At 39.9% G+C, this 11,107-nt stretch overlaps 1 protein-coding gene across 1 annotated transcript in view; it reads left to right on the top strand.

Moving 5' to 3' along the window:
- Positions 1-9,914, top strand: part of c1d (C1D nuclear receptor corepressor) — a 29,472-nt gene extending 19,558 nt beyond the window's left edge. Inside the window, exon 4 of the mRNA XM_072581544.1 lies at positions 9,492-9,914. Within this exon, the coding sequence (XP_072437645.1) occupies positions 9,492-9,653 (162 nt within the window). The 3' untranslated portion in view covers positions 9,654-9,914. The remainder of the gene's footprint in view (positions 1-9,491) is intronic.
- The last annotated feature ends 1,193 nt before the right edge of the window (positions 9,915-11,107 follow it).

The following is an 11,107-nucleotide window of genomic DNA, read 5'->3' on the forward strand; positions in this document are numbered from 1 at the left end:
TCGAATGCAGAAATTGGCAACAAAGGGGCTGGATTTACTATCGCCTGTGGCTTACCTACCATTTGGCATGTGAGACACATACAGCAGAAGTTAACCACACCCTTGTGCATTCCAGGCCAATAAAAATGTTTTTGTACCTTAGCCTGAGCCTTTCATACCCCTAGGTTACCTCCTCCAGATAGTTCATGTGTTACCCGTAACACTTCCTGTCTGTATGCTCCCGGCAACATAATCTGGTGCACTTTGGCTCATTTCTCCTCTGCACTAACCTGCCGTGGTCTCCATTTCCACCTTTAGGATTCTATCTTTCAGATATTAACCCTCTGGAAAATTCTCTGCCTCCTTTTCAAAGAACACGTTCACATATATATCTTTTATCATCTTGTCTTTCTGTTGCAAGTACCTTAGACTTTAAGGACTAAATATTTCTGTCTAGCCCTCTGCCTGTTCAGGGTTTTCCTGCACCATTCCATCAAACAGAGTATCCACTAACTTAGCCTGAACTCCTTCATCTTTCTCTTTAGTTTTCCCTTTTTTATGTGACTTATGATAGTTACTCTGCAGTCTGGAAAAATATCAGGATATTTTTATTTTAACTCCTCGGTTTCTTGGTCTTTCTTGGGCTTCTCCACAAAAAGGGGTGTCGCTCCCACCTGGATCCTACCAAATAATTCCCAAGAACAAATTGAATTCCTGGAACTGACACTCTTGTCAATCACTCCCACTGTAACTTCCCCAGACTTGAGTTGGCACTCCAACCTGATCTTATGTAGGCGAATGCTAAATTTCTGTCCTTCTAACCCATAAATTACCACGTGCTTGGGTAACAGATCAGGAAGAATGCCGATTGGCTCGTCCCTTACTATCAGCGACTGGTTAGATCTTGTATCTCTCAACATTATAACTTCTTGTCCTTCTCCCCTGTTCTTTGAGTAAATTTTACCCACAGAGTTGAATTCTTTTGTAGGGCTCGGATACTAACCCAGCCCCTGCCTAGGCTGTGCACTCTCCTGCAGCTCCCTTGGCTCTTTTTGGGGTCTCCTTTACTACCTTCTCTAATGCCACTGGCTTAGCTTCTTTTACCTCATCTTTTCCCGCAGCGCCTTTCTTTAATGACCAGCACTGTGTCTTTGTGTCCCACCTTCTGGCAGTGGAAACACCTTTTCCCAGTGCTCTTCTGAAACCACCGGCACAGTGATTGTCTGTGTCCCACTCCATTACAGTGAAAACACCTGAGGCTTTACCTCCTCTCCACCTCTTTGTCTTTTTTATCCTGTGGTAAGTTATTACCAGTGCTCTCTACTCTTGGTTTCACAGTGTAGGATCTCCCCTTCTCCCAACGTCTACCCCTCTCGGGGTGAAATTCTGGCCAGTACTCATCTTCTAATTCTGCTGCCCTTCTCACTTCCTGAACTTTCTGTTCCTTTTGCATGAATTCTTACCATCTCTGGAAGTGAGTTTTTAAACTCCTCCAAGAGAAAAATCTCTTTTAGAGCCTCAAAGGTCTTATCTATTTTCAAAGCACGCATCCATTGATCAAAAAGACTGTTTGATTGTTGTGGTTCTGTTCACAGAGCTGGGAATTTGTCTTGCAAACGTTTTGTCCCCTGTCTAGGTGACATCCTCAGTGCTTGGGAGCCTCCTGTGAAGTGCTTCTGTGCTGTTTCCTCCGGCATTTATAGTGGCCTGTCTCTGCTGCTTCCGGTTGTCAGTTCGAGCTGTCCACTGCAGTGGCCGGTATATTGGGTCCAGGTCGATGTGTTTGTTGATAGTCTGTGGATGAGTGCCATGCCTCTAGGAATTCCCTGGCTGTTCTCTGTTCTGGTGAATTCTGGTGAGTTGTTCACCAGAACGAAGGACCCGATACCCAGCATGAGCAAAACCAATGTAGTGTACAAAATCCCATGCAAGGACTGCACAAAACACTACATCGGACAAACAGGAAGACAGTTAACGACCCATATACACGAACACCAACTAGCCACGAAACGACACGACCAGCTATCTTTAGTAGCCACACACACACACGACAAGTAACATGAATTCGACTGGGACAACACTACCATTTTCGGGCAAGCCAAACAGAGAACAGCCAGGGAATTCCTAGAGGCATGGCACTCATCCACAGACTCTATCAACAAACACATCAACCTGGACCCAATATACCGGCCACTACAGCGGACAGCTCTAACTGACGACCGAAAGCGGCAGAGACAGGCTACTATAAATGCCGGAGGAAACAGCACAGAAACGCTTCACAGGAGGCTCCCAAGCACTGAGGATGTCACCAAGACAGGGGACGAAACGTTTGCAAGACAAATTCCCAGCTCGGCAAACAGAACCACAACAACGAGCACCCGAGCTACAATTCTTCTCCTAAACTTTGAAGACTGTTTGATTCTTTCGAACTCTATGTAAGTCTGACTTGGTTCCTTCGCTGTGTTTCTGAACCACTGTCTATATGCTTCTGCTACCAATTCATAAGCAGTTAAAATAATCTGTTTAATCTCATCATAAAGTCTTGGCCCCTTATCTGACAGTGCGGTAAATACCTCACTAGCTCTGCCTACCAGTTTAGTCTGAATGAGGATTACCCATAAATCCTCAGACCACTCCATCTGCCTAGCCAATTTTCAAATGAAATAAAGAAGGCTTCAACATCTTTCTCATCAAAATGTGACTGAGTTTTGACATATTTGTATATATCAGTAAGTTCTCTTTTAATCTCCATCCTGTCAACTTTGCTGATTAAGTCAAATTTCTCCTCCAGTTTAAATTCACCCACCTTTTGTCTCTCCCTTTCTTCTCTCTCTCTTTGCTCAGTTAAGAACCTGCTCTCTCTTTTTCCTCTCTCTTTCTTCTTGCTCCCCCGTGTGCTGTTCTCTCCCTTTATTTACCTTCTAACTCCATTTTCCTCAATTATAATTTAAGTTTTTATACCTCTACTACACTTGTCTGTTTTTCTGATACACCTAAGTGAGTAACTCCCTTACAATTTCAGCTTTACCTTTGTCCGTAGTTAAACCCAAATCTGACTTAATGCTAATTCTAGAAGTATGGCCTTTTTCTTTCCTTCTAAACTTTCTTGGCAAATTTGAGAATCATCTTCAAATCCCAGAACCTCTTCAGCAATTTTAAGAGCCATTTCTCTCACTTTTAATTTAATTGCCCACAAGTCACCAAAAGTAAACAAATTGTCTCACCTACGTTTTTATTTAAAGATTTGGACACTAACCTGCGAATGTTTAAATCTGCTGGGATTTTTTTGTATCTCAATGTCTTCAAGTCTGTCTAAGCCAGTTCAGATCCCAATGACGATCCCCCAAACTGTTATGACACTGGGTAAACCCCTCTGCTAATTTAAAACCCGGAACACAGAAAAGATTTAGTACAGTAATCTGTGAAAATTCGAGTGGCCACAAACTATTTAAAGTAAAAGTTAACAACTTTATTTCTTAAAGTATATCAGAGAATAATTAATTAACAACTATTTTCAACTCTTTCCTGTAGCCTATGTTTCACTTTCCCCTCTATAATACTAGTCTGATAAAATTTCGGATTAAGATTTATAAAACAAAACTACTTATCTCAAAAAACTAGGCAGCCTTCAATTCTTCTCTGTATTCCTGTTGTCTTTTCTTTTTCTTGGGGATTCTGCTTCACCAGTTACTGATCGATAGAGGTACCTTTTAAGAGAGCTATTTTTCAGACAGTCTACACTTTGCTAGCTTGGCAATTTTCCTCCCAACTGTTCAATTTTCCCCGGTCTTATACTCCCAAAACATTGGATTGTCATTGGCTTTTAAGATTGTCAATATGCTTGATTGGAATTTGGTATTTTTGGGGTATAATACACTGGCCAAACTTGAATTTGTTTTTGTCTCATAGCAACTCAGCCAGTGCTCTCTGTTCTGCAGCAAATGTTTGTTTGTAAATTCTCCAGCACTCTCTGTGCTTGCCAAGTCCTTCACTCTCTTAAAGGCACAGTACACTTTTACACCTTCATAACATGTATTTAGCCTTGCGAGATCAGGGTGCCCCTATCTGCCTGAAGCTCCAATGTTACTTTCATGAGGGAGCATTAGCACACTGTAGTCAAGCGGTAATAACAAATATTAAGGTGAATTATATTCTTCTGAGTTTTATTGTTTTTGAAATTCTGTGTACATTTTGTGTTACATTGGCTTCGTATTGATCTAAACTAGAATTATTTCTAGTTACATCATGTTAATCTGCTAATAGTTGAGATTTAAGGCGACAGTGATTAAGTGTCAGTCACTAATTCCTTCAAGTACATTTTTTTTTTGTTATTAACCAAGAGCATATGACCAGCATGTGCTGTGATACCTGGTGTTAGCAATAATGGGATGGTTTGATCGAGAGCCATGGTTTGTACCTATTTCACTTTCTCCATGTTAATGCCTCTGTCTTTCTTTCCCCTTCCCAAAACAATTCTGAAGTTTGAAGCTGGAGGCATGTGTGTCTTTTGATTTCAATGCCAGTTTTGCATATTGAGTTTGATTTAGATTACTTAGTATGGAAACAGGGCCTTCGGCTCAACAAGTCCACACCGACCCGTCGAAGCGCAACCCACCCAGACCTATTCCCCTATATTTACCCCTGCCCCTAACACTACGGATAATTTAACATGATCAATTCACCTAATCTGCACATTTTTGGACTGTGGGAGGAAACCAGAGCACCCGGAGGAAATCCACGCAGACACTGGAGGAAAGTGCAAACTCCACACAGTCAGTCGCCTGAGGTGGGAATTGAACCCGGGTCTCTGGCGCTATGAGGCAGCAGTGCTAACCACTGTGCCACCGTGCCATTTTGGTCGTTCTGCAATGTCTTCTGAACTTGCCAAACGATACTCTGAGTTAGCACTAAAATAAAATAATCATGTCAAAAGCAAAATACTGCAGATGCTGAAAAGCTGTTTGTTTTTAAAAAAAAAGCATGCTGGAAACACTCTGGTTTGGAAGTGTCTGTGAAGTGAGAAGCAGAGGTAACATTGCAGGTCAGCTACCTTTTCTTCAGAATTGTTCAGAGCAACCATAAGTGATCTCCGGTAATCATTTTAATTGTACACGTCGGAAAGGCGTTGGAAAGAATTTCCCGTGGTGGGCTGTTAATTAACACACAGCCTGTGGACTGAGGGTATATCTCGGGAATTTATTTAAAAATAATAATATCTGGGTTGAATGGTGATATTTGGGAGTTCGAAGTGGAATGTTTCAGATCAACGTTAGATCCAAACTTTGATTCAGGAATTTAAGAATGTCAATCAATGTATACTAGGCAAATAGGAGCAGGAGTAGGCCCTTCAGCCTGCCTCATCATTCTGTATGGTCATGGCCCAAGCCTCAACTTTTTCATGCCAGTTCTTCATTTTCCTCACCACCTTGAGATTTCAACATATCGTCTATCTCCTCTTTAAATACTTTCCATGACCTAACTTCCACAGCTCTCTATGTAAGTGAATTTCAGACTATTCGTTACACTCTGTGAGAAGAAATTCTTTTGCATCTTAGTTTTAAATGAGTGACCTCTTATTTTATAGTTATTTTATAGCTCTTATTCTGTAGTTATGATCCCTGTTCAAGACTCCCCCCACTCCTGGTAACTTCATCTCAGCACCATCCCTGTTAAGCCCACACAGAATCTTGTATGCTTCAATAAGATTCCCCCTTACTCTTCTGAACTCCAGTGAATAAAGGTACAACCTTGTTTGCTGTTATCAGTTAGTGAACCTCTTCGTCCCAGGAATCAGCCGAGTGGGTCTCTTTTGAGCTAACTCCAATGCTAGTGTATCCTTTTTTAAACATAGGGACCGAAACTGTGCACGGTACTCCCAGGTACAGCATCACCAACACATGTGCATTGTAACAAGTCTTGGCTATTTTTAAACTCCAAACTCTCAGCAATGAAGGCTACAAATCCGTTTGCCTCCTTATTTACTTGTCAAAGCTCCGTGCTAACTTTGTATTTTATGCACAAGAACAATCAGACCACGCTCTGCATTTTTTTTTCGTGTCTTTCTCTATATAATCTTGTCTTTTGATTCTTCTTACTGAAGTGCATGACCCCTCACTTTTCTAGATTAAACCCTCATCTGCCAAGCTTGTGCCCACTTAAAAGACCCACCGAAATACACTTACATATTCCTAAGTCCTCATCAAAATACGCTGATTTTTCAGCAAATTTTGGATGCATCACACTTTGTCCCCACCTCAAAGTTATTAATAATAATATGAGACACTAAGACTGATCTTTGTGATACTCCATTAGTTATGTCTTTCTGACCTGAAAATGACCCACTGATCTTGACTGTAATATATTTTGCCCCCAGTAGTGTGAGCTCTTGTGTTTTGCAATACCTGTTACATAGCATCTTACCAAATGCCATCTTGAAATCCAAATACGTTATAAGTACTGGTTCCCTTTTGTCAACTTTGCTTGTTATTTGTATGAAACTGATGTAATAAAGTTCGAAGAGGTAGATTTAAAAAAAACAAGATGAATGAGCCAAAAATTATGCTTTGATGGATGAAGATTGGTGTTATCTGGAAGAGGAACCAATGCAAGAAGTTCCCTTCAGAGCAGCATTTGTACACCTCCAAGGACTACAGTTCAAGAAGGTGACTCTCCACCACCTTCTCAAGGGCAGTTAGGGATGGACAATAAATGCTGCTCTGGCCAACAATGCCTGCATTAGTCATCGAGTCATAGAGATGTACAACATGGAAACAGACCCTTCGGTCCAACTCTTCCATGCTGACTAGATATCCTAACCTAATCTAGTTCCATTTGCCAACACTATTTATGTATCCATCCAGATGCCTTTTAAATGTTGTGATTGTACCAGCTTCCACCACTTCCTCAGGCAGCTCATTCTACACATACACTACCCTCTAAGTGAAAATGTTGCCCCTTAAGTCTTTTTTAAAACTTGCCCCTCTCACCCTAAACCTATGCCCTCTAATTCTAGACTCCTGTATCCTGGGGAAAAGACCATGTGTATTTACCCTATCCATGCCCCTCATGATTTTATAATCCTCTGTAAGGTCACCCCTCAGCCTCCAATGCTCCAGGGAAAACAACCCCAGCCTGTTCAGCCTCTTCCGACAGCTCAAATCCTCCTTTCTTGAATGAATTTTTTAAAAAATTGTGTGAATGTTGTAAAAGCTATGGAATGTCTGATTTTCATGATTAAAAGCAATTTTATGGGTTTACTTTTCTCATTTTAAGTTAATATACAACAATGGAGCAAGAGTATATGTTCAGTGTAATTGGGTATTTCGGATTGATATTAGAAATAATTCATAGACACTGATGAAAATATGGAGTGGACTAAGTAGTCAAGTCAAAAACTATCACTCCTTTACGAAACTATTTGTTGGTGGGAAATAAAACTTTTATGGACACGGCATCATAAATTCAAAAATTTGCTGACACTTAAATTTTGGTAATGATTGTGTGTGCATGTAATTTAAGCATCCAGGTGTTTCAAAATTCCAACCGCAGTGGTCATGAAATTTTTTTTTTCTCTGTTTTGAGAGTGTAACTCCCTCAGGGTGGAGCACATAAGGTAAATAGAACAAGGATAGACTTACAGAATGTGCAAACCGCTGAAGCTGTAAACCTATTGAGTTATTCCTAATTTTCAAGTGAAACATCGGAACAGTTTGCTCATCTCAATTTCTTACTACTTTATGCCCTTGGTAAGATGAAAACTATGCTGTGATTGATTTACTAGTACAGCATAAGCCATAATTACTACTACTTATTCCAGATGCAACTTTCTCACTCTCTCGTATATTTAATTCCTCACTGTAAAGTATCTAGTTCAGCACTTAGGCTGAAAGCTTTTTTGGCATCCGTTATGCCTGTCCTGACCTGTCCAAATAACATTTTCATCTGGTTTTCATCACTTTAAGACAACATGTCTCTCGATGAATATTTCAAATCCTACTTTCTTTTCTTTCTTAAAAGAAATAAAAGTCAAAACTACAACCAGTCTGTCTGGGACTTAACAATTCCTTTGCTGTTCCAACCCAAATTTTGCCATGTTCAAGCATCTACACAATGAGACAGAGCTACTCCATTTGTGCCTCATATGTTCAGAGGCTATGCATAACTAATTTATAAATTACATAATTATTTTGTAGATTATCGCTCTAAATGTTCAGTCCAACTGCAGCTTAACCCTTTGTAGCGTATCTAGTCAACAATAAATAATAAGAATTCTGAAGGCATCTAATTCTTGCTGGTTCAGAAGTTCATTTGAACTTGATGTTTCAGCTACAATTCTATATCATCTGCCAAGTTTGCCTCGAAGACGCAACTAGATTTGCTGCCGCTTTTGATTTGCTCAGTGATTACTTTGTTTAATTTTGTCGACTGTGATCCGTCTTTTTCTGAACTGGAATTGTTGAACTTTGCAGCATTTCCTGAAGGTGGAAGTTGCCACTGAGCTTGAGGTGGGTGTGGAGTTTTGGCGTTTTTATGTCAAATTAAGAGATTTTGAAATTGCATTGGTTGATCTGAATGACCCACATCATTACCGGATATGGGAGATTTATGGGGCTGAGGTAGAGAAACAAAAGCAATTTAGCCTGGAATTTCTGCAAATGTTCGCTATTGATTTATCTCCCAAAGAGTTGTTTATCCAAATCACATTTTTGGTAATTTTTGCACACGTTGTCTTTTCATACCGCCGGAGCATAAATCTTCATGAAGATATTGGGGGATGGGTGGGGATGTCTGTGCATTGTGTTATTGAAATTTGGCCAAAGTTTCTTTTTTGGCACTGAATAATTATTCTTACGTCTGGGGTGGAATTTTTTTAGAATATGAAATACACGCAGCTTTGCAATGTGAAGTAATTCCCAGCTCAGAATATTTGCAAAAACCTTAAGCTTGCTCCAAGTGATTAAATGCAGAAATACCATTTTTTTTAAGCTGCTTCATGCAGATGACTTGGGTTATTAAATGTGTCATGAACAAAAGATGGAAATTATAATGAAATGTATGTGGAGTGTTAAGATGATTTGTAACATGAGCAAAGCTTAAGTATTTTTATTCTTTGCTGAGAATATAAACATTTGCCCTTGTTTATCCTTTAGAGGTCTTATTATCAAAAGCAAGAGTCGACCTCAGGAACCAAAAAGTGTGCAGTTGGTTTTTGATTTCCTTCTCTTTCCATCATTGTACTCATGTGGATGATATTTGTCAAATTAGATTGGATTCGGTGCAATAGAGAGCTTGAAATGGTGTAGACGCATTTGAGTTCATTTAAAAATGTGTATAATTGAAAGGATAACGCTGTCCTATTCTTATGATGTGGGCAGTAAATGCCATATAAATTCTCGTGTATAGATGTTTAGAAGGCTGATTGGATCCATTTGAGTAATCCCTCCAGTCGTCTTTGATCTAACAGGGATGTCTCCAATCCAGAAAACACCGTTTTATGAATTTTATTGTTGCAGGAGCGAATAAGAACGTACATGAACAAAGTGAAAGAAATAACAGACCGCCAGAAGGCATCGCGACTGGACAAGGGAGTGGCCTCACGCATTGTCCGACATGCACTGTGGGATGCCAAGCCAGAAGGACGGTCAAAAATGCCATCCAAATCCTCCCATCGTTGAAAATACAAGAAAGAGAGATCAGCATTGTCAAAATAAATGAGAAGGAACTTTTAGAACTTTTCTCTGTAACACCACTGGGTGTCAGCAATGTTTAACAACATTATAACTGCTTTCTACGTGCAAATTCTAAATGGATCAGATGTTGTTTTTCTTTGGTGAATTTACAAGAAACCTGTCACTGCAGGCGTAAGCAAAAGCATTCTTTGAGTGTAACAGTTAAGAACTTCTAATTTAATAAAATGTATGGTTTTTTTTTCTTAAGTACCTACTTTTTTTTTGTAAGGAGTTGATCTTAGTTCTAAGGTTATATTTTTTTTAATGAAAGGTTGTTTCCGATATGAGTACATCAGTACGTGCTGCAGTGGTTTGATGGGCAATCGTGAGAAATGTGGCCTCTCTGCTTTGTTTTATCACCCTCATCCAACCCCTGCCACCCCTTTAGTTTGGATAAAGAGCAAATTATTTCTGATTTAATAAATAAATAAAAATAAACTCTGCAGCTCTGTTAGCATCTGTGGAGAGAGAAACAATTAAGGTTTTGAGAGCTGAGATTCTGGAGATATATTGCACTCAACGTTGCCAGTTCCTTTCCACAGATGGAGCCAGATTTCCTGAGTTTTTCCAGCACTTTGTTTTTTTTTCTCATCTTTGGGCTCCTTTGCTTTCATTTATAAGAATCTCCAGAAGGTTCTTATGTGACACTGAATTAATACTTGAACAGTCATCTCCCTCTAGAGCTTGTGGTCTGAAAACCTTTTCATTTAAGTACCAATTTGATCATGTTCATATGTATATGGTACATTTCCTTTTTAGGCTGAGACCTGGGTTCAAGCCCCAACATCTGTGGAGCAGGTTAGTTAGAAACATTGAGGCACCTGGTATTTTCCTGATGGCGGAAATGACATAGACAGTCTTGAATGTGGCCATTTGCTGTTCTGATTTATATTTCGTAACAAATAGCAGACTCCTGGGCTTTGAGAAGCAGCAGATTCTGTTTATAACAGTGATACTGCAGAAGGGGGTCAGTGAAATTAACTTGGATTTGTGTGGTGGGGTGCTAGAATGAGCTTGGATACCACACTGTTGATGATTCCAGCCTTATAAAATCTGCTTTTGTGTCCACCTTGCTAGAAGTGGCCCACAGCTTGATTGACTTTGTCAAAAATGGAGTTCTCTGTGTCTGAAGAGGCCACTCAGCCCCTCCGTTCCTAACATACAACAAGATTGTGGTTGCTGTATTAACCTTAACTCGTGTAAAGATTAGTTATCTCAGAGTCAAGAATGATTGAGCAAGCGTACTGATTTTTATGGAAGGGAATTCCTCACTTTTGAGCAAATGTGCAATTTTCAGCTTCTCTCTCATCAATGGCCTGAGGAAAAACATCCTACCCTATCATTCCCTTTATTCCAATAAGCCGGAATTCAATCTAGAAGCTGCTTTACCTTTAGATTAC

This window comes from Chiloscyllium punctatum, chromosome 11 (genome assembly GCF_047496795.1).
Source record: "Chiloscyllium punctatum isolate Juve2018m chromosome 11, sChiPun1.3, whole genome shotgun sequence".
Taxonomy (NCBI): Eukaryota; Metazoa; Chordata; class Chondrichthyes; order Orectolobiformes; family Hemiscylliidae; genus Chiloscyllium; species Chiloscyllium punctatum.